Genomic DNA, 23,444 nt, shown 5'->3' on the forward strand with positions numbered 1-23,444 from the left:
GTGCCTGAACCGTCGGGAAACTAAAGCAAAGAAGCTGACCCCACCTACCTCGCCTTTTCAGGTGCCTGCCTCCCACTTCAAGACGCGCTTTTTTAACTAAGGCTAAGAACAACAGAAAAAAATTACGCGGAAAGAAGGCCGTCGTAACAAGCTGGTCTGAAGCTGCATTTTAAAAAAATGCACACATGCGTATTTTTGGAATTCAACCAGCGTTTGCGAGCTCACACCCGGCGGCGTAATTGGTATAACAGCGCTGGTTAGTACAATGGAAGGGTCCAATTCAGAAACGTATCACAGTATTAAAGAGAGGCTTGGGTTTTCCACATAGCATTTATACAACAACGAAAAATTATTTGGAGCACAGTTGGCGGGTCCGTGTGAATGCTATACTACGGTTCCAGGAAACCCCAAGTAGCCATTTTCCTGTTTCTAGTCGTCCGGACACAGGTCGCTGTCTCGCAAGGGAACAATGACGCCGCAGATGTCGTGGAAATGTCTGAGGCAGTACGTGGGCACCATGTCTTTATACTCCTCAGAAACCCATAGGGTGCACACTGCGTTCATGGGAAAACAGGCACGTCACATTATACATCCAACTGGCACAACGCACACGTATGTAATGCTCTTTCTAAGCACTCTATATGAAATCGCCCTTAGAGCCGCTAAGGCTTTTCTCTTACAAAGCACAAAGTTGACATCAAATATGTGTACCTGGCCTTCAGAAATTGTCACCAGGCGGACGTGAGTAAAGTTATCTAACCAAGCTACACCACAAAATATTGCGTTTCTTAGGGTATGCTATGCAGATGTAGGCTTTATTTAGAAAATGCTTTTGGCCCCAGCCGGTCTTCTATTCATCTCGTTGCAAGCAAACAAGAGGGCATGGTACTACGAGTACTTCTTCCCAGCCTCTTTGTGATGCTTGTCGGTATAGCTTATCGAGAACATGGCGGATTTCTGCACTACGCAATTATCAGCGCGATAAGATAGTTGTTTGCGAGCTGAGATGGATAGCATATCAAATCTACCCTGTGGTAAGGGCAAAAAAGTTTGCGTGTTATCTATTCACGCTATTGGCCTAAAGAGCTCTCTAATGGTGCGCGGGAAACAGTTCAGGATAAAATTTGAACCTAAAGTATTTATGGTCCTCTGGCATTAGTCTTCGGGTCATTATTATTGTACCAACAGTTGTCTTCTCATGCGACTAGATAAAACTGCTGGCCTTTAGAGCTTTGACTCTTTTGAGCCTCCGAAAAGGTACTACTATAAAGGACCTGTTGACGTGTGCACGCAGTTCTCGCGGACACCATAAGAAAAGGTTCAATAATTTTCTTGATGCATCGCGGACTTTATATTACTGACACCTCACCCCACCAAGGTGGTTCTGCTTTGCCTTTTTTGTAACACGATCCAGTAACGAAGTAAGCCGATGTTTGCCAAGGAACAAACTCGCAGTGTGTGTTTTAAGCGTGGTCAAAACTGTGTTGTTTATTTATTTTAACTTTATACAGGCATTTTAGGAGCCATATCTTTAGATGAAATCGTATCTATTTAAATCGTATCAATGTCATGCGTATCTATTTCATTTAAATTATTTAAATCAATACGCATGACATGAGAACATCAGGTACCTGTTTGTATTTTCCGCCTTCTCACAGAGTAATCTTTTTCTCCACGCGTCCAAAAATAAATCATTTGTAGCAAAATTTGTGTAAGAAGGCTTTGGCTAGCCCTGCCACCTTCCTCATGACTTGAGGGGCATTGTTATATGGCCTATTCAAATTTGTCGCAGACATATTTACTCACAGCGTTGCTATTTATCGAGACATGCACGCCGATTCCAACGCTATAAGTCATCAGGATTTTGCCGAAATTGTTGATGATGCATCAAACTTTTCCAAAAGCCCGCTTCGACGCCCTTTAAGAGTGAAACATTACCAATGAGAGCTCAAGAATGAGTTTCACGTACCGTAAAAACCCGCGTATAATACGAGGTTTTTTTCCAAATTTTACTATGTAAAATTTTTGCCTCGTATTATATGTGGATCCCAAAGTTTTCAGCCGAAAATTTGCACTTTTGGTTTCGGTTTCTGCGGAGGGTAGGCCATATTGCGGTGGCGTTAGCTGGCTGCTGCTTCTCTCAGCCAGCGCCATTTTGATTTTTTTGACCACGCGAAGGATCGGCACGTTCACCGCAAGTCTATCCCGATGTCGGGTGCACGAAGGTTGTATTCAGCGGAATTAAAAGAAAAGTTATTTTATGCGCCGAGACCATCAGGAATTGCGCCGCAGGACGGCAGTTCGGCGTCACCGAAGGCAGCATTCGCGGGTGGAGAAAGCAACTGGGGCTTGACTGGATAAAGTCCCTTGTAAAGTCTGTGTGGTGTCGGCGGTCTGGAGCACTGTTGGGGGTTCCCGTCAGTGCTCGTGTTGGACGCCTTTCGCTGCCACCTGGCCGATTCCGTGAAGAAGTTGTTGCGCGAACCCCGCATTGAACTCATTGTCATTCCAGGAGGAATGACATCCCAGCTGCAACCGCTAGACGTTTGCATCAACAAGCCTTTCAAAGACTGCATCAGGTCCTGCTACGAAGAGGGGATGAGGTGAGGAGACCCGTAAGTGACAGCTACCGAATGGCTGACGCGGGCTTCTCCAGCGGTGCTTTGTGGCTGGATAGCGGATGCGTGGGCCAGCATCCCAGAGGAGCTCGTCGGTCGCTCTTTTAAGAAATGCGGCATCTCGAACGCCCTTGATGACACTGAGGACCACTTTCTGTGGGAAGACATTTCCAAGGCGACTTCAGGAGACAGCTGCAGCGAACCTGACGATGTCTGAACGGACGTCGGAAGACAGTGCCAGCGAAAAGTGACCATGACTGAATGGTAACTGCAGTGCAAATAATTTTTTTCTGTGCTCTTTACCTCGTATTATATGCGGATGAAAACTTTTTTCTGATTTTGCTGTCCCCGAATTACACCTCGTATTATAAGCGGGTTCGTATAATACGCGGGTTTTTACGGTAAATTATGAAATATGGTTCCCCTGCACTACCTTCTGCAAGTCCTCACTACCCAAGAAATTGGGAAGAAGTCAGTCCGCCCAATTTGATACTTATGTGCGAACTAACTGAAACAGAACAGGCTTTAACATTCAAACCACAACAAATCTGCGTGTTACCCACTGCGTCAGTTTTTAAATCACACAATTTGTCAAGTCATGCTTCGTTCTTACAATACGAAAGGTCAGACTTTTGTCTTCGGTTTCTACATAGTTGAAACAGTACGATCTACGAAAATGCTGAGGAAGTCTTAATCGCCCCTGTATGTAAGCAAAAAAGACTGGAAATACCTAAGCAGACTGAACACTACAAAACAGCTATATAAAATAAGAAAAAGGGCATTAAGAAAAAAGAACTCGAGAGCCAGGAATAGCTCAAGCTGAAGTCGTTCTGGAATGCTGGATTTTCTTCATACCAGATCAGTTTTAAAGAGCCAATTTCTACCGAGCCCTGTATGGTTACAGCGATGCAAATGCATGCAATGAACAACACCAAAATGGGGCGTTGCTTTCTCTTCAATTGTTTATGTTCAAGGCTTGACAAGTTAAACTAGGTCCCATCTTGAAACGTGCCAAAAATGGACATTTTCGTAACAAGCATGGCTGAATGTGTTGCTCAGAAAAAGAGATTGTTTATATTGCGGTTTTTTGGTATAGTTGCAGGTTGTGAAGGTTTAATTTAAACGCCCTCAACGAAAGCTATGGCGTCACTACCTCTTTGTTCTATCCCTTATGAGTATGGCTATTATCTATCCCGTTTCGTCAGCATCTCGATTGATGCGAGAATATTAGAGAAAGAATCACTTATGGCATTTTCAGCATTTTTTGTCGTGTACATGTAAAATCCGAGGTCTCGTGCGGACAGCTACAGCTATGCGAGGGAGCTTGTGGCTATCACCACTTTCACCGTCGTAAATGTTCTATTATCTTACTGGCTCCATTTATTACTTGGATTGCTTGTTCAATCATCTCATGACCTTTTATAGTTAACTAGTTTCCAGAAAATCCTGAAGACCTGTGTCGCTCATAGCAAGCTTGTGCGAAGTCCTAAGATGCGTACACACCTAATTTCGCTTTCGTCTCTGGAGCAGGCTGTAGTTTTTTTTTTTCGAAACGTCGACTTCGCGGGATCCAGTACTGTTGGGAGCAGCGTTACAATGTGAACTGCTTGCGCCAATTGGGTCGTGATGAATGTTTTTGCGGTTAGTTCTGGTCATGAGTGAAGTATAACGTGAAATGGCGGCAATGTTGTTTACTCATATTACGAACGTTCCCGTGATGCGGAAAAGCTGAATTTATCGGGGGCGTTAAACGTGAAATGAGAAACCTGTAGCGCCACTCTGCGGCTCATGCGGAAGCCATTTGGATTCTTTAATCACTGCCGATCAGGTACCGTTCGAACGAAAAGTTATGACTGCTAGCTGGTACCACTTGGGAGTGTGATGACGTCATCACCAAACTTTAGTGTTCTGTTGTGCCCGCTAATCTTGATACAGGTGGGATGTACGCGCTGTCAAATATATGTGACGTGCGCACTGCTGTCTTCCTTGGCATCGAGTACAGTACCTTATAGCATTCCAGGCTCAAGGGTTGACTTTGAGCGTTGTCCATTTCTATATTGTTACGCTTTGTAGAAGTGTGTTGAAACTCACAAAACATTTTACTTCTCGATGTGCGGGTTTGCCCAACACAGGCAGTGTAATCTTCCGGTGCGAGGCGCATCAAGCCTTCTATAGAACCCTTAGCACTAAAATCAGTACTTATTCACGAAGAAGGCGAAAGGAGAGTTGTTGCACAGTTTTGTCAAATCCTTGAAGGTGTTCTCTACTTTAACACTGTTAAGAATACTTTCAACCATTTCAAGCTTTACACCCTCTTCTGAAACCTCAATATACGTTCCGGTATCCCTAGTACAATGGCCCAACATGTCTGAAGCGGCCATGTAAGACCACTTCCACGAAAATACAATAAGAATTGATGGCACGTGAAAGCAAGAGCACGTGTTTGCAGGTTTTGCATGTTAAGCATTGTCTCTTATTTTGCTTTCCCTTTTCGCAGTAATCAAAGGAGGTGTACTAAGAAGCACGAACAAAGTGTGGCTTCAAGTTTACTTACGCTCTTTGTTTCTGAAGGGAAATTCGGTGACAGCGCAATTCCCGTTGTCGTTGTAGCGCACGTAACCAACGTATACTGTGTCATCTGCATGGAAAAGTATACATTATGCCGCAGAGGCGAAGTAACAAGGGCCTGCTGTACCATTTACGTTAATTTTTCTTGGCAGGAGCAAATTGTATTGCTCTAGGAAATTATAAGGATATTTGGTTGATGAATACTCTTGTACAGAGAACAAGAGAAACACGACCAGGAGACCTGAATATGCTGCTGTTGATACAATACATGCGATTTAGGCGGCGAGTTGGTTTTTTAATAAAGTCAGTGGTTCGCCCCACAAAAGTCAAGAAAAACGACAATTACTCTCGCAGTCACTTTTGAAGTGCGGGATTCTAAGAAAAAAACTTTTCCGCACACCCTTTTCCAAGTAGGAGTTGATAAACAAAGGAGTGAATGTACATGCGTAATGCGTGCTTGTTTGTAGAGGAAAGAGTGTAAAAACGACACCAAATGTCCCACAAATTTACGTAAACCTTTACTAAACAAATGGTATTTAATCAAGGCAAAGCTCAGCTGGCATGCATTTCTGTTTCCATTCTGTTGCTATAAATACATACATATCCAGCTCTGGGACTGCCGTGATCGGAACAGAATACCTCACAAATTTGCTACCATTGCTTACAGATTTTATGCATCAACGAGATGCGGAAGCTAGTAACTAATACGTACTTAGACGACGTAGACGAGAACAAGGTTGCTTGATAACTTTATTAAAGAGATAGTGTTAGGCGGACCGTAATGCGAAAAAGCCGCCGTCCGCAGTGACACCTGCGACACAAAAGGGGCTACTTGAGGAGCGCAACAGGGCTTCTATATGATTACCGCCTTTTCTGGTGCACTGCTGTTCGCCTTTGCAACACTTTTCGAGATAAGAGCACCCGATCAGTGAAGTTCAGTGCCACGTATGCGCACTCCAGCATAGTAGCTACACTGACTCAAGTGCAAGCCTCCAGCTTCGCAATGGAGTAAAGACCATAGCTAACGACCACGCTGCTAGGCAGCGAAGAGCGATGTGGACACCGGAAAGTTGCAGCTTAATTGTGCCTGTGAGTGCTGTGATCGGCAGCCTATCAAGCATGAGCCATTCTGACCTAGAACAGTGAAGAAACATTGACCATTACTTCCAGCAAAAAAACTGGAAGGAGCTCTCAGCAGCCTTGAATTGGTCGTTAAATCTCACATTTTCAAATCACAATAACTGCTAGCATAAGAACTTATTTTGATATCCATATGTGTCGGCATTGTTGGCACCGCTCCCCTGGGGGCCACAGCACATTGGAGGGGGCCGCAGCACAAACATTGTCATCATCATCAACGGCTTCGCTATGGCCAGGCCCATGGAGGAGAGACTACTCAGGAGAGGCCCCTAGCATCCCAATGCATTGCAAAAAGTGTGGAGGAAGTGACGTCATTTTTTTTTGAACCCACAGACAATGTTGCTTACTTGTTTTCAACTGCGGCGGCCAAATCTGGGCGAAGAGAACCGACAAATTTTCAAGGCACTTGGTATGTGGCTGCCTCGCTACGCTTGCAAACCAGCGCAGTCGCTAGGACAAACGTTTTTAGATTAGGCCAGTTTGAAAACTCCGCCGTCGGAGGCAGCCTTAACTGGTACCCCTGCCGCAGTGGCACTTACGTCGCGTCGAGATCGGCGGAGCGAGCCGCTGCCGCCACCGGCGACCTGACGGTTTTCAAAATCCCCTTTGCTCAGCGTTGACAAGAGCCACAGTTCGTTCTTTGCTCACTTTGTGTTTTTTTCGGTGTGAAGTGAAATTTATCGCTGCTGAGACGTAGCGCACAAAGACCACAGTGCTGTACGACCCCAAACAATGCTCCCGTCGTCTGCGTTCGCCATCCCGCGACCCTGTTGCTATGACGACGACAAACGCTACTTTGCCAGGCTTAAAAGCTGAAAAATCGTCCTTCTATCTGAGAAACGATGGCCGTTTTTTGATTGAAACTTTAGGTGAGGGTTAGAATGGGCAAATTGAAGGCGAAATCAACAGCTTAGAACCTGACATTGCACCGAGGAATCAGTGGCGAAGCTGTTTTCGCTTCGAAGCTGGAGGGCAGGGCGGCGCCATGTTAGTCAAATCAAACCGGAGACAGCAAAAGATGATGGGATAGAGTGCTGGGCTCCGTGGGCTCAAGTAATGGCGGGACTCGGCTTCACAAATGGGACGTCAGGGCCTCTCCTAACCTTTTCTTTCCTCCATGCCTAGGCCCAAACGGGAGCCCTGTCGGATGGCTCTGTTTTTGTATTTCTTTTCGCGCTGCCACCTTAACAAGAGCGGGCTTAAAAGGCTGTATCTGGTCAGCTGTTAATCATTATAAAAAAAGTTATTACCAATTATAATACGCTCTTGGGATGATGGCGGCTATCCTAAAAAAAACTTTGAGGTAGGCAAAAATCTCCCACAGGGCACTTCAGGACATGCTGTTTAGATAACTAGCTTGATTGTTATCCCAACTTGACTGTTTTTCTGCAAGCAAGGCTCCGTTCACAGTTTCACAAAATACGCAACAGGTACAAAACAGGTCAACTTTCTGCGAAAACCGAAAAGGTGTTAAGGGTTTAATTTTTTCTTAACAAATAAATTGAACGGAAAATTAAACTCACATTCTGCTGGCAATAAATCCGTTTGGGATCACTTTTCTCAAGTTTCCAGTTATTTCAAGGACTTACTTAACTTTCTGGGTCCAAAGCAGGGTAGTTATGAATAGTTTGAGCACCTCTCCGCAAAAAAAAAACCCAAGGAAAAAATTCCCCAGTACAGTAAATTTCTATCCTTTCGCTGGCTTTCTCCAGAAAGAAAATGTCTTCTTTTATTTGTTTGACTACCATTTGCACCCTTAAATATACAATATGACAGCTTGTGTCCTAGATTTGTCTGTAGGACAAATAGGCTGTTTTAAAACTACTGAAAACACAAAAGCCGAAATTAGCTGCAATACACCATTAGCCTCTCTGCTTCTCTGGGTCTCCCAGTAATTGCGTAATTGATAATAACACCAGGGCTCCACCAATGCCAGCGGTACGGGAGGGAATTCGCGGGTCGTTTAGTACTTGATGTTTGGGACCTGTCACTTAAAAGCCGTTTCCTGGTATCGCACACCAGACGCAAGCCAATGTGCAAAAGTGCGCATGCGTGACTTCTCTGCTATGTTATATGACAGAACCAGCTGAATTCCTTCTTATCACTCCGGACTCTATAAATGAAACAACTTGTTCTACTAACCATCGCCAATAGTGAAATTGGTGGCGTCTGGCGTTGCACCGGCACTGTGGTGCAGTGAAACAATCTCTCTGCGAGGCACATGTAAATAAACCAAAGTGTTTTGGTGAGTCAAGGCAGTTGGAGCCAGAGCATGAAGACAAGAAAATTGGTACACCATTCGCTCCCACGAGACAAAAAGATCGGAAATATTTGGGGTGACGCCTTCCATCCTTCCGCTCCCGGAAAGTGAACATTAAGAAATTAGGGGCAAAACGCTGATTAGAAGCTGGCTACAAGCGCCATGAATATAAAATAGGATTAAACAAAACTGTTTGAGTTCACTGGTGCAAGACATAGAAAAAAAAAAGTGCACATCTAAACACGCGGGGACAAAGCACGAAAAGACAAATACAGATGCATGTACATTCTGTGTATTTATTCAAAGGGATTCACGCTATATGCATGCATGACATATAAGCAAAATAATAGTGATAACCAAGAGGCGTAACCACATGGCAAATCAATCGCAGGCATATGTACATCAATGCACATAACATAACTACATAACTGTGAATGCTTCAACAAAATTATAAAGGAGGACAAAAAAACTGCGAGTGTATTACAGGCGCTTACCCTTCTGAAACAAGCTGGGAGAACTGCACGTTCCAATTTCTGCGATTAGAAGCTATCATTTTTGAAAAACCTTTCGCTTTTACTACGTACTAGTGACAACGGGCTAAGCCATTTCTCGTTTGGTGTTGTAATTTTTTAAAAATCAGCCCATGTTTTATAAAAAAGGTAGACGATATCTGCATTAGCCGGCCGCTATCTTGGAAAGCTTATGGGTGTCTAACCCATCAGTAAATAATTTCCGAAAGGAAGTTTCTAGCTACCATTAGTGTAAATTTTATTTCAATGCTTACCTTTCATTTTCAGGACCGTTGCTAAGGGACCAATCATAAGTTACGGTCTTAGCTTCAGGATCAAAGTCTCGACGCGTTGCAGACAGGCATTCAAATATTGTGTCGTTATCGTTATCAGAGATTGCGATGGCAAACGGATAATCCGAGAAGGCCTGTAGAGAAGACGAAACAATTGCGTTTAATAATGACAAGATACGTTGTGTCCCAGTTTCTTGGTGTAACATTAAAATGTACCTGTGGTATATCTGTAGTGATATAAAAAATCTGTTTCACAATTTTTTAGGAAGGAATGTGGGTGTTATGCACACAACAATAGCAACATTCTTGTATAAAACTTACTCTCTCAACATATTCCACGGGAAAAGCACGCATAAAATTTCCGGTTAACATAAACTTTCCAAGCACTCTCCTTTACGCCACAGTTCTCGCCGTAAAGGAGAGTTCTCTGCAGGCTCTCGCAGCTGTAGCTGTGCTGAGAGAGCTTGCAACATGTTTCAAATGGTAGTTTTCAGTGGTACTTTTTTCAAAGCTCTAGGGGGAGCAGAGTATCTATGGAAAAAAGAAATGCCCGCGTATAAGACGACAAGGCAGCAAAATTAACGAATGTCGTACTGGAATCACACGAGGCTGTCAGAAACAAGAAGGCTGTCTCAACAAGAATGAAAAAGACAGTTCGTCTTCCATTTATTAAAAATGCGTTTAACAGAAAGATTTGGTTAGAGGTTCCTCGCTATTAATTCAATTGAAGATGCATTTATTTCAGGGAAAATATGTCCCTTTTAAATAAATTATGCAGCCCTTTCTGGCTGCACACTTTAAAATAATAGCTGCAGGGTGAAATCAACACAATCCGGTATATAAAAAGCGTCAATTTCATCTGTTCGGTTACGACCAAGTGAACACCACCGTCGGGTATGATTCCGAGCCTACTCAAAAACGCAGGTTACAAAATTATTCTTTGCGTCTTACTAACACCCCTCGCAATTAACATTTTCTCGTATGCCGGTTAAAACGAGCATTAGGAAACCGAAGCATGGTTCAGTGATGCCAGTGTACTTACGTGCTAAAAGTCCCATGTAACCTGGCAGTTTGTACAAATGACAATGCACGAAAAAACACCATTCAACAAAAGCATTCCGTCTCCACTGTGTATGATACAATGCGAGCACGACCTACATTCTTCAGTTTGGGAGACCAGGCAAGGTGATGAAATGCAATCATTATCATGAAGCTAAATAGCGTGGTTGTGTTTGACTGTAAATTTTTCCTTCATAAACATGCTCATGCAATGCTCCCAGCTATTGGCGAATCTATGGGATGGTCGTAGGGAGCATCATTAAATGCAAAGGTCTAATATTGGTTTAACTAATGGATACGTTATATTTGTCGGAAACGTCGTTACATACCTCAAAAACATCTGGAACGTCACGTTTGAGCTTATTGGGCCCCGAAACTCCGTCGGACGACGACGAAAGGTAGAGGATTGCAAGGCCAGCCACGACTAGATTGAGTCTGTTCTCCATCGCAACAGTGACACGTGTGCGTAGGCTGTTGGTCGTGATTTTATAGCATCTCTTGGAGGACAAACTCGAAAACTACATGCTTCAGCATGGTTTTGTGAATTGCATTCTTTCAGCTGTGCTTGATTTCGACAGTTCACTGACCTTTTTTTTCTCTTAGTAAGATACTGTCAGTGTCAGCGGTTGTATCGTGTCATGTGACCACACGTGTAGACCACATATCCCATTGTTTCCAGTACATGCTATTATAGGGCAGAAAAATATGGGATAGCACAACCAGTCGAGCAATGTTGATTAGATTTAAAAGTAATTGTGACATTCTGCTATTCAACTGAGTGCCTATGAAGTTGCACACCTGTAATGCGTGTATTACCTGTAATTGGCTTGTCAGTCATCTATGGGGTTCAACGCCACTTAAAGAGAAAAGTACTTGGACACCTAAGCGGTGCTTTTGATGTAGCGAATAAGCTGCGGGGCAGGTATGTAGCAAGTGTGGTAGAAAGCAAGTTTTATAGCTGCAGTTGAGGTAGATGGTTCAGTGTTCGTTGTCGTATACACTACACTTATTAACTTGAACGAAAACTGTCAGGTGGAAGGCAGTGCGTTTAGTTTATGCACAATATTGACTTCAGTCGAATTGAATTGAATTGAATTCAAGCTACAGGCTTGAAGAGAATACGCCTCGTTGCTATACGCAAAAAACATTTTGTGGGCGCCTCCGCATTTGTAATATTCCTCCGTGCCAGTAAGCCGCTTCGACAATCCAGTATTTTTCAAAGACGATTCAGCAGCTGCAAACTGAGAAGAAACTGCCACTTTGGCGACAAATCGAACGTGAACAAAGTTATTTTGGGGTAATTTCCACCCTGTTACAACCAATGTTTACACTGACGCACTATATTCACTTGAGCCGGCACATTTAACTGATGCTCCTTTTTATTATAACGCGAGGAATACCTTGAGCGTATTGGCATAAATTTTAGCACCCATTCCCGTCGATCCAAGTTCATACCCTCAGTAGATGATGATTATGTGGAAGCAGTTTCTTGAGGTGTCGCCAATCGGTCAGCCAGTGTATTTCGTGACCTACCTCATAAAGAAACTTTTGCTACGTCGGATGTAACACATTTACTCTACTAACCAAGCGCAATCAACGCCGAAATTCTGCTGATGCCGAAGCACAAGGGGCAAAGAATGCAGCGAGGACAGCCAAAATACCAAGGAAACGGAAGAAATACACGCGTCACTGTCGGATGCAAGGAATAGCATGTCGATACAGCTCGTAGTTACACAATGTAGCAGTGATGAAACCATTGATTACCAGGGAAAGCCGTCTCGCTTTAGCATTCATGGCACGTGACAAGCTTAGTTCCGTGAGGAAATGTTTATTGTGTACTTGCAGCAACCAATTGCTATCTAAAACATGGTGAAAGCAATGGCATTACTGCTGTCATTTAAACAAAAAACAAGCTATTCTCCAGGCACACATGAAGGCTCTGCTTTGGCTGGCTCCACCTCAATTTTTTCTTAGACACTCTGTATACAGCAGAGATAATTAGGTGCATAGTAAGCGGACAGTGTGAATGCCAGTATGGGTCTTCAAAACAACATATTGTTGGGAACTCCGTGCTTCTAGTCGTCCGGGCACAGGTCGCTGTCACGCACGGGGACAGCGACACCGCAGATGTCGTGGAATTGTCTCAGGCAGTGTGTGGGAACAAGGTCTTTGTACTCCTCAGACACCCACAAGGTGCACTCTGCGAAATTGTGAAAACAGCCAAGTGAGAGCCAATATCGACGTCAATAACACATGCTTATAAAATATACTAATCCGTCTACGTGGAACCTCCCTTGAAGCTGACACGGTCGCTGTGCTCTCGAAAAGTTGAAGGTGCAAATAGGCAGGTGACGTTGACATCTAGGAGCTGGTACCATACCGCCATATTGAAGGAATGTAAACAGGCGTAGTTGCAACTACATTTAACGCTTCTCATTGTCCGCAACGTATGTACTTCTTCAACTTAGAGAAGGCGTTACGACGTCGGCAATGCTGTAGTTACATTTATTGCAAGTAAACTGGCCAGCATAACGAGACAAGAGGCAGTTTTTTTTTCGGACTCTTAGTTAATTCTGGGCTATTTTACCTAATTGGTAAAGAATTCATCTTTACCCTTCGTAGTTTAACGCGAAACAAAAGCTGTTTTAAGGTGCGACCGATATGCTTCAAGCAATCGGCGCCTAAAGGACAAAAAAATATCACACGCTATTGTGGTTAGCCTAAGATGTAATGCTCTGAGGAGTTGGGGCATAAAATTTGAAACTATAGCAGTTCCCATCGTAAGTCCTATAGCTATCATTCTTATTGCTACAGTTTATTTTGGCGCCTGCACGGCACCGGATGGATGTAGGGCCACATTTTTTGGTAGATCACAATATAACACTAGGTGGATCGGCGGCTTCGACCCATTTTTGCCTCCAATGTACACCTCAATCCCAATGCGCTGCTTTTACCGAACACGTCTCCAGAAACAATCCACCACTTGTGTTTGCCCATATCGTTTTGTTTAGGACGATCGAACACTTGTCAAAGCCTTAAACTAAGCGATTTGTTTCTTAATGAATCACTTCAAGTATCTGTGAGAACCTTATTCCTCAGCCTTGATTACATAATTTAGAAATATTAGAAAGCTAAGCATTCTATGGCGAGACGATAGAAAAATCCGGCGGTCCGGGTATTCAGAAAACTCCGTTGGATTAACCTTTGGCGCATGTGGGAAAAAACAGAGGAGTGAGAAGTAGGGGAAAGGGATTGACTAGGTTTAAGGGTGAAATACTTACACTTCCGCGCTTACCAACAATTATAAGTGGTAATGGCGCATCAAGGGGAGTGAAGCGCACTGGTAAACACCAGCCATTCTTTCGAGCTTCGCTCGCTAGCGATATGTACGCATTTTTTACGACGCTAATTCTCAGTTAACTCTGCTGTCATCATTTACCCATTTTTGAGAGCCCGTAGTCGCAAAGGCCAGGTGATATAGAAAGAGCATGGGCTCACCATAGATATGGTTTACAAAGAATTGTACAAGACAAGGGGCGCTCGGTAAAGCAGATTCATAAGACAGCCACAACTCAGCGTGCATAAAACTGGAAGCGTCGTACCACTGCGTGGTTCACAAAACACGCGGGCGTCGTTTTACAGCGAAGCTGTCTTGATATATGTTCTGACCATCATTGGGCGCGTCTGCCGGGTCGACAAAGAACCCACACCGATCGCTCCTTAGCTAGTTGTCAATCCTCTAAAGCTCTCAATCTAGCCTGTCATAATACGGGCTTACACCTATTCTGAACGATTTTATGGAGTGCTAATGCATTAGTTGATTGTCTGCTCACGCCACTTGGATTGTTCGGATTTCGCCTGGATATTTTTAACACGAGCTTAAAAAGGAAGCACAGACAGGAACAAACGCTCACTTCACGCTTTGAGGTTGGGCTAGCGGGGTGCCAAGAATCTCTGTTCACAGAGGCCGCCACATGGGCTTGAACAGCGAGTGGCATGAACGTCGAATTTGAAACCCGTTAACGTGTAAAAATTCTGGCATAAAGGAAAGCATCGATAGTTGATGATTTTACCAAAGGCCCTGTTACGGCATCACCTTTAACCTGAGGCAGCAAACGCCGGCAGTCGGCTTACGAGCTGTGGCAGACAATCGATTGAAGAACATCTCATTCTGGAGGCACAGCGACCAAAACAGTTAAGCGTCTTCATTCACAAACGTGCGCCGAAGAGACCACCAATGGAAACAGCTGATGGAATGTCGGTGGTGGGACGAGTTTGGAAGAGTACCCTGTTCGGGGAGTGCTAAGTGATCTCAGCTCACGCATCTCACTGTCGGTTTTCGCAATTACGAAAGTACCACTTCGCAGCAAAAAAATTCTCGTTTCATTTTCCCTACCTCTATTCTGAGCGTCAGTAACATAACTGTTCGATATGCACTGCTATGGAGCCCACTCAGCGTACTTCTCCGGCAAGATGCGGATCCACTTCTCTACTGATTCTCCGCTAACTAAAATAACGTTTACGACTTTTACAAAGCATGCCAAAAGAACATTTTCATACAAATAAGGTAATGTAAACCCAATGTGTTTTCACTCATTCCGTATTCACGATGATTGCTATGCAATTCTGAAAGCTTTTACATGCATGTGAAACGCCCATGTCTGTAGCATTACCCCGTTACATAGCATTGGTAATCCGTGGATGAACTGCTGGCGTGAAAGCTGAGCCACTTAAATGTTTTGTGCTCTATATGGTCCTTGTAAAGCTTTCATACAAGCAAAGGTATCAAGTGTACAAGAGAACTCTCAGTGTGGCGAGACATGAAAGCAAGCTTCAGCTGCCTCTGTAGGTTTCTCGATAGGATGTTCACATTATCGTTTTTGCATTAATTAGGAGAAGAGTAGCATTAAGCAGCGTTGGCGTAGAGGTAGAACACCCGCCTCGCGTGCAGAAGGACCGTGGTTCGAATCCCGGTGCCGGACAATTCCCACCGGATTTAAAAAAAAATCCTCGTATGATGGAATTGCACAAAGGGGCTTGGGGTGCGGCCTGACCCCGGCGACCATTGCCGGTAATGCACTCCCTCACCAGAGCAGGATTGGCCACCCTGGTGTAGTAACGGTCACAACCTCCCATGGATACGCCAACTAACTCTCGGCCCTCAGTCCCCAGCGGCTGCGAAGCAACTGACCACGGCGGCGGTCAGACCTGTGACGCAGCAGAGGGTGCTAAGAATCCCTTGATCCGGACAGGCCGCCAATGGAATCTGAACCTGGCAACGTTTAACGCACGAACCTCATCTAGCGAAGCAAGTCTCGAGGTGTTGATCGAGGAACTAGAGGGCATTAAATGGGATGTAATAGGGCTTAGCGAGGTTAGAAGGGCAGGCGAAGACCTTACGGTGCTGAAAAATGGACACGTCCTATGTTACCGTGGTCTAGAGGACAGAAGAGAACTGGGAGTGGGATTTCTAGTCAATAAAAGCATAGCTGGCAACATAGACGAATACTATAGCATTAACGAACGGGCAGCAGGTCTTGCAATTAGGCTCAATAAGCGGTACAAGCTCAAGGTGGTACAGGGCTACGCGCCCACATCCAGCTACGACGACCAAGTAGTGGAACGCTTCTATGAAGATTTGGAATCGGCAATGGCTAAAGTAAAAACATAGTATACCGTAGTTATGGGGAACTTCAATGCTAAAGTAGGCAAGAATCAGGCTGGAGACAAGCCAGTTGGGAACTTTGGTCTGGGCTGTAGAAATAGCAGGGGGGACCTACTAGTTGAGTTTGCAGAACGGAATAACCTACGCATAATGAATACCTTCTTCTGTAAACGGGAGAGTCGGAAGTGGACCTGGAGGAGCCCGAATGGGGAGCACAAAAATGAAATAGACTTCATAATATGCGATAACCCTGGCGTCGTGCAGGATGTGGAAGTGCTCGGAAGGGTAAGGTGTAGTGACCACCGTATGGTAAGATCTCGAATTAGGCTAGATTTGAGGAGGGACCGCAACAAGCCAGTATGAAAGAAGCCGATAAACGAACTAACCGTAAGACGTAAAGTAGAAGAATCCAGGATCGCGCTGCAGAACCGATATTCCGCCCCTAACGAGGAAGCCGAGCCTACGACCCAGGAAGCCAGCGACAACCTTACACGCATCATCACGGAGTGTGCAATAGAAGTCGGGGGCACTATGGCTAGACAGGATACTGGTAAACTTTCACAGGAGACGAAAGATCTAATCAGGAAACGGCAAACCATGAGAATCTCTACCGCAGCTGACAGAATAGAACTAGCCGAGCTCTCCAAGTTAATCAATAAGCGTAAGACAGCTGACATACGGAAGTATAATATGGAGAGGATCGAATACGCTGTAAAGAACGGAGGTAGCCTGAAAGCAGTGAAGAGACGTCTTGGCGTGGGGAAAACTCAGATGTATGCGCAAGGCAATGTCATCACAAATAGGGATAAAATAGTCACATTGGCCGAGGAGTTCTATAGGGATCTGTACAGTAGCCGGGACGTACAGGATAATGCCGAACGAGACAGCAGTTCAGAGGAGATAGACATCCCACCAGTAACGACCGAAGAAGTAAGGAAGGCTTTGAAAGAAATGAAAGGGGGCAAAGCACCTGGTGAGGATCACATAACAGCAGACCTCTTGAAGGATGGCGGAGAAATTGTACTTGAAAAACTGGCAAACCTGTATACGCAATGCCTAATGACCGCAATGGTACCGGAATCTTGGAAGAACGCGAACATCATCCTAATCCATAAGAAAGGCGACATGAAGGACTTGAAAAATTACAGGCCGATCAGCTTACTGTCAGTCGTCTACAAGGTATGTACCAAGGTAATCGCTAACCGAATCTCTGCAACCTTAGATTTCAGTCAACCTAAAGAACAAGCAGGGTTCCGTAAAGGTTATTCAACAATGGACCATATTCACACGATCAATCAGGTGATAGAGAAGTGCGCTGAGTATACTGAACCCCTATATATAGCCTTCATAGATTATGAGAAAGCATTTGACTCGGTCGAAACCCTAGCAGTCATTCAGGCATTACGGAACCAGGGGTTAGATGAGCATTATGTAAGAATACTAGAGGATATCTACAGTGGGTCTACAGCTACCATCATCCTCCATAGGGAGAGCAGTAAAATACCTATAAGGAAGGGTGTCAGACAAGGAGACACAATCTCTCCAATGTTATTCACAGCATCCTTACAAGAAGAATTCAGAACGTTGGATTGGGAACAGGTGGAGGAAGGGTTAATGGAGAATACCTCAGTGACCTCAGATTTTCTGATGACGTTGCCTTGCTATGTAATTCGGGGGACGAATTGCAAAGCATGCTTTCCGCACTGGGCGAACAGAGTAGAACCGTGGGCCTGAAAATTAATATGCAGAAAACTAAAGTAATGATCAATAACCTCGGGACAGCACAGCAGTTTGAGATAGGTGGCGAGGCAGTGGAAGTGGTAAGCGAATATATCTACTTAGGCCAAGTTGTGACCCCAGATCCCAACCATGAGGCAGAGATAATTAGAAGGATCAGAATGGGGTGGGGTGCATATGGCAGACATTCTCAGATAATGAATAGCAGCCTACCATTGTCGCTGAAGAAGAAAGTGTATGACAGCTGCATCTTACCGGTACTCACCTACGGGGCAGAAACTTGGAGGCTCACTAAGAGGGTTCAACTTAAACTGAGAACGACTCAGCGGGCAATGGAGCGGAAAATGATAGGTGTAACATTAAGGGACAAGAAGAGAGCGGAGTGGGTCAGAGAGCAAACTGGTGTTAAAGACTGGTGTTAGTAGAAATTCAGAAGAAGAAATGTACGTGGGCAGGGCATGTAATGCGAAGGCAAGATAACCGCTGGTCATTAAGGGTAACAGAGTGGACCCCTAGAGAAGGCAAGCGTTGCAGGGGGCGGCAGAAAGTTAGATGGGCTGATAAGATCAAGAAGTTTGCGGGGATAAATTGGACACAGTTGGCACAGGGCAGACGTAATTGGAGAATAATGGGAGAGGCCTTTGCCCTGCAGTGGGCGTAGATAGGCTGGTGATGATGATGATGATGATGAGCATTAAGCCCAATCAGATAATCAGAAGATATCGTTCAGTTGTCTTACGATCCACGTTCTTCAATGGCACTTCGGTGACAGCGCAGTTCTTGTAGTCACTGTAGCGGACATAGGCAATGAATACGGTGTCACCTGCGTAGAAAAACACATGTTATTTGACACAGATGAAACGAAGGTATTACGCAGCACCTATACGATCATAGAGTAGTGGCATGAGACAACTTTGAAGCTTGCGAGAAATTATCAATAGGTTACGTGGCTTACAATTTATGTAGCCTACACAACAGAAATACGAGCGCCACCACTGCCAGGCCAAGGTGGAGTATAGCAACTCCTTTTTGATCGGCTTTAACCTTTCGCAACAACAATGAAAACCAGTTAAAATAGTTTTGGTAATGATGGTGACGGTTTGTTAAAGTTTATCAGTGCTCCGGATTTCTCAAAATGTTTTTGAACAAACTTTCTGTTGTCGCAAAAAAAAGGAGTGCGACAGAGGAAGAAGTAACCGGGATGTTTTTTTGACAAGCAAGACGTTGTTGGCCATTAGTAAACGTCGAGAGAGCTGCGGATCTTGCGTCCTTGCAGCTAAAACGAAATATATGCACCCTTTAGAACCCGCAACTGCTCCTTAGAAAGGAAACTAAAACCAATAGTATCTGTAGAAATAAATTCACCGAGTATCAGTTTTCTACTAACTATCCTTTCCTGGGATGGTGAAATTGTCTCCTATGCGTCTCTAACGATGGTGGCTCAGCCGAACAGTTTCATTTGTTGCCAGGCATGTGTCGTTCTCCAGAACGCCAGTTGTCGCCTTTCCGTTATAAATACAAGGAAGGCATTCGCCAGCCAGCGAAAGCATCACCCGGGTATGGTTGTTTTAAAGAAGCACAGGATCAGTGATCCCCTAGCGATGATCTCGTCTGGAAAATTCCAACGGTGTAAATTTTTATCCATGCTTTGCTTCCTCATAGTAGGATCTTTTCAGAAACTGGTGTCTAAAACAACAAAATTAAAACTTATTTTCAATGCCCTGGTTAGGTTTTTCCTTTTTTGAATCTCCTGGCAATGTAAGATACAACACTGCTCTGCCAACACGCGTGGTACGGTGAAGTAGCGAGTCGTTTACTCTATGCGATAGGGTACCTCACAAAACAGGGACTTTCCTCATACAAGAAATCAGTTAGCAGCTGATGTGCCAACGCCTGCATTTGTGGCTTATGTTTCAGGTCCTTTAACATGAGAAGCTGAATACCACCACAGGTTTTCTGAAGTTGAACAAATTGAACATAACTTCCCGACTTACCATCATTAACTGTGAAGGGTGCGGCGTCCGGCGTTGCGCCCGCAGTGTGGTGCAACGAAAGAAGCTCTCTGCAAATGAATGTTGAATTAACAGAGGTGTTCTGGTAAGCCGAGACAGTTGCAGCCGAGAGCACTGAAGACAGTAGGTCATCATCACCTTCCATTAAGCCCCAAAGCCAAACATATTCGCGGTGACGCCACCGCTCCGTTTGTCGGGGGAGCTTTGTATGTTAATAAAGGATATCAAAAAGCTTTTAACGTCTTCTATAGAGTTTATTTCAATGTACATATCCATTTGGAGCATTTTTGTTCCCAAGTTTGTTAGAAACATTCAGGCTCTCTGGAGTGCATTGCACTTCAAATTGCCAACTAAGCTTGAACTGCTTCAGTGGTTAGCATGGTGAAATGTTTCTGTTTATATCTGACGCAACTTACTGCTGAAATGGTAGCTGTTTAATTTTTCAGTGCCGGTGAAATCATTACTACGAGATAAGGCGTACCGCCTAAGTTGGTTCGGGGTGCATCTTGGAACAACAGAACTAAAGAACGGTAATAACGCGTACGCTCTGGCTAAAACAATTGCCGACAACATACCACACATTGCGTACCACCCAATATGCCAGAAAGAAAACTTTTACTAGGTCTGAAAAAAACCCGACCTCAGGCAGAACAGCAAGTACACGAGGTCATAGCTTCCCACATGGGTGTAGCGTTCGAGCAGAATTTACCACGAAAGAGCACGTCTATACTAGACTTGAGCCCAAATTAAGGAAATAATTTTTCGTGCCCGAGATTACATGCAGATGCCAGACATCACGCGAGAGACCCAAGTAATAACAGAGTTTCTAAAAAATAGATTTACCAGTTGCTCCACGGAAGGACCCTGCCCATGGAATGATGTAAGTACAAGAGATAAGACAGGACTACGATGGATACTTCTTTTGAACTACCTTTCAAGGTTTAGTTTCAATCATTGCAAATTTTGTTTAAATATTTACCTTTCTTGTCCAGGACCAGTGCTAAGGGACCAATCATACGTGACAGTCTTGGCTTCAGGATCGAAGTCTCGGCGCCTCGCAGTCAGACATTCGAAGATTGTGTCGTTGTCGTTGTCTGAGATTGCGAGGGCGTAGGGGAATACGGCGAAGGTCTGGGTGAAATTAAAATAAAACGTTTAAACACTAAAGTTCACGTTATGGATGCACACTTTTACTGTCGAAAAAAAAAGTTAATTTGTTGTTTTATTCTCTACTGATACTCGCAATTTTCGTTTGAATGTTCTACGTAAATCTCCACGTAATGTAGATTTTGCCATTGCTCTATTTTGAGTAACCCCTTATGACTCGTATCTACCATAATGCAACGAGGGCAACTTGTTTTAGTGAGCGATTTACTGCCGTGCGTCTACCCTTCGTAACTCTTGGCTTGGAGGATAAACTACGAAGAGAATACGCGAAAAGTTTCGAGACGAGAAGGCATGGTTGAGTAGGGCTCAAATTTTTGTATAATTAGAGGCAGTGTAAGTTTTCGCCAAGGATGAAGAAGACGGGTGCATCTTTTCGTCAAGGGCAGAGCGCTCAATATAAATATTTTTCTTTGACCTCTTGACTATCTAGCAATGTTGGGGTAGAGAAATTGGGTAGCTCTTTTTTGCTACATTTGGCAAAAAAATTGTGCGCAACGTATTTACGAATCGTTCTGGTCTTTTTAAATATGTGATTTTGTCCGTGAATCCGGCGGTCGATTATACGGGCTGCCGTATTCAGTTAAAATTACGCGAAAGCTTGGTACGCTGTTGAGCGCGAGCGGTCGGAGGCAAACTGTGGCGAAGGAAAATGCTAAAACATTTAAAGGTCCGCTCATTAAAGGGACCCTGCAGCACTATTTTCAACATTTTTTTTAATTTTAAATGCTTGCAGAACGTAGTCGCCCAACACACCCAGTATTAAGATTAGGGTGTCCCAAAGTACCTCAGCCAAAGATTACTGTTTTATGCCCACAGATACCTTGAAAGCTCACTCAATTTTTCCCTCTCTTTTTCCCGGTCTTGACGTTCTTCCACTGCCCGAATTACGTCACTAAGGCCTTGTAGCGGCTGTTCTCTGGTTTTTCTTCAGTTGCAGCAATGAGCGCTTTTCCATAGCAGCTTTCGAAACAAAGCCACAAAAGCAAAACAGAAACGGCAGACGTATCTGGTGCGACGAACAAAACACGCAGTGCCGCTTCGTGATGGCGATAACTATAGATATCGCAGTGCTTCCAGACGCCAAGTAAGGAGGGAAAGCGTTCATCGCAAGTGTTTCAGGGTCCCTTTAACTTTGGTCAAGCCAACATAACAATCAAATCTCTCTGGTGCACGGCCTCTAAATATCCCTATAACCCAAGGATTTGTTAAAGAGGTAGAAAGGGAGCGAGTTTTTCGCGCCCTCCCCCGCCCTAGCTTCACCTCCTAGAGAATACCAGGGTATAAAAGGAGCGAGCCTCTCGTCCCCTCCTCCACCTAAGCGAGCCCTCGTTCTGAGAGCGAAACCTTTACCCAAGTGATTATCACAGCAAATGGTGAAGGTCGCAGCGCGGGTCAGAAAGTGTAATCAAACTGTCCTGCTATTCGCAGGGAGTGAAGTTTTTTTCTGTAGGACACGCCTTTGAAGACGTCTTAGCGATGCTGAATTTCGGAGTTGTTGTTGAATGAAAATAATTTTTACATATCTTTCTCCTCAAATGTTCCTACTTAACTGACCTGATCAGCACAAGGTCAGTTGAGGGTTCTACTGAGTTATCCTTACTGTAATGGTCTACGAAGTCTATTTTTAAGGTACATAATGAGTCTGAAACGCCATCTCATACCTCAAAAGCATCTGGAGCGTCCCGCTCGAGCTTGTTGGGCCCTGATCCTCCATCGGACGGGGACGTAAAGAAGATTGCAATGGCGACCACGGAAATCATGAATGTGTTCTCCATCGCAACTGCTGATATGAGTATACTTTTGGACATGTACTTTTATACTCTATGCTGCGAAACAAACGATTTGTTCGCATGATTCAGACAGGCTTTGTGATGCGCCTTGTTTCTGTTGTTCGTAATTTCGATTGGTCACTGAACCGCACAACCTCATCATCAACGTTTGCGGGCGCATGCATTTTTATGTCAAGTGAATTCGCAGCCCGTGCCACCCTGATTTGCCGCAACAAAATATATGTGCCTAAACGTAATTGGATTCGGCGGTAACTCCAGCTCCATGGCTTTGTTTTTCAGTGTGACAGTTTTGACAGAGAACCACGCGTACACCTAGTTGTACTGTCATAGTGTGCATACCAGAGTAAATTGCTCGGCACTTGTCCTTTAAGTTCAACGAAACCTTGTCAGAAAGGTCACTGCACAAACAATGGCATTTGTGGTTCGCGTCCCTGTAAAGGATTAACAAATTAGCTTACACACAGTTTTAACTAAGTTCCCGAGAATAATGCAAGAGTTGGCGAAATTACATGTGCTGAGAGAAAATAGTTGATCACTACGCAGATTATTACGATTTTCTGTTGTTTGTGCATATTTCACAGGTGCCAGCAACATGTTTCGGGTAACAAATATTTTCACCAAAAGGA

The 23,444-nt window shown here is 44.3% G+C and overlaps 2 protein-coding genes across 2 annotated transcripts; both read right to left on the reverse strand.

Annotated features, from left to right (window-relative positions):
* Nucleotides 1-316: 316 nt before the first annotated feature.
* LOC144151477 (uncharacterized) lies at nt 317-10,932 on the reverse strand. The gene is made up of 5 exons (XM_077682531.1): nt 10,777-10,932; nt 9,371-9,522; nt 8,469-8,536; nt 5,173-5,256; nt 317-554 (listed from the first exon to the last, which is right to left on the reverse strand). The coding sequence occupies exons 1-5, from the start codon at nt 10,891-10,893 to the stop codon at nt 430-432; spliced, it is 546 nt and encodes a 181-aa protein (XP_077538657.1). The 5' UTR covers nt 10,894-10,932; the 3' UTR covers nt 317-429.
* Nucleotides 10,933-12,244: 1,312 nt separating this feature from the next.
* LOC144151475 (uncharacterized) lies at nt 12,245-22,842 on the reverse strand. The gene is made up of 5 exons (XM_077682529.1): nt 22,690-22,842; nt 20,841-20,992; nt 19,844-19,911; nt 18,589-18,672; nt 12,245-12,647 (listed from the first exon to the last, which is right to left on the reverse strand). Exons 1-5 carry the CDS (start codon nt 22,834-22,836, stop codon nt 12,523-12,525), a joined length of 576 nt encoding a protein of 191 aa, XP_077538655.1. The 5' UTR covers nt 22,837-22,842; the 3' UTR covers nt 12,245-12,522.
* Between the last annotated feature and the right edge of the window lie 602 nt (nt 22,843-23,444).

The sequence above is a fragment of the Haemaphysalis longicornis genome, unplaced genomic scaffold, assembly GCF_048455015.1.
Source record: "Haemaphysalis longicornis isolate Haplotype H1 unplaced genomic scaffold, Haemaphysalis longicornis Haplotype H1 scaffold_9, whole genome shotgun sequence".
NCBI lineage: Eukaryota > Metazoa > Arthropoda > Arachnida > Ixodida > Ixodidae > Haemaphysalis > Haemaphysalis longicornis.

What these genes read in the sequence shown, in the direction of transcription:
- LOC144151477 (XM_077682531.1), bottom strand. Translation starts at nt 10,893, where the DNA reads ATGGAGAACAGACTCAATCTAGTCGTGGCTGGCCTTGCAATCCTCTAC. An exon ending in ACGTTCCAGATGTTTTTGAG is followed by an intron (nt 9,523 to 10,776) that starts GTATGTAACGAC and finishes TCTTCTCTACAG; the next exon opens with GCCTTCTCGGATTATCCGTT. An exon ending in CAATTTCACTATTGGCGATG is followed by an intron (nt 5,257 to 8,468) that starts GTTAGTAGAACA and finishes TTTTCCATGCAG; the next exon opens with ATGACACAGTATACGTTGGT.
- LOC144151475 (XM_077682529.1), bottom strand. Translation starts at nt 22,836, where the DNA reads ATGTCCAAAAGTATACTCATATCAGCAGTTGCGATGGAGAACACATTC. An exon ending in ACCCTTCACAGTTAATGATG is followed by an intron (nt 18,673 to 19,843) that starts GTAAGTCGGGAA and finishes TTTTCTACGCAG; the next exon opens with GTGACACCGTATTCATTGCC. An exon ending in GCCATTGAAGAACGTGGATC is followed by an intron (nt 12,648 to 18,588) that starts GTAAGACAACTG and finishes ACAATTTCGCAG; the next exon opens with AGTGCACCTTGTGGGTGTCT.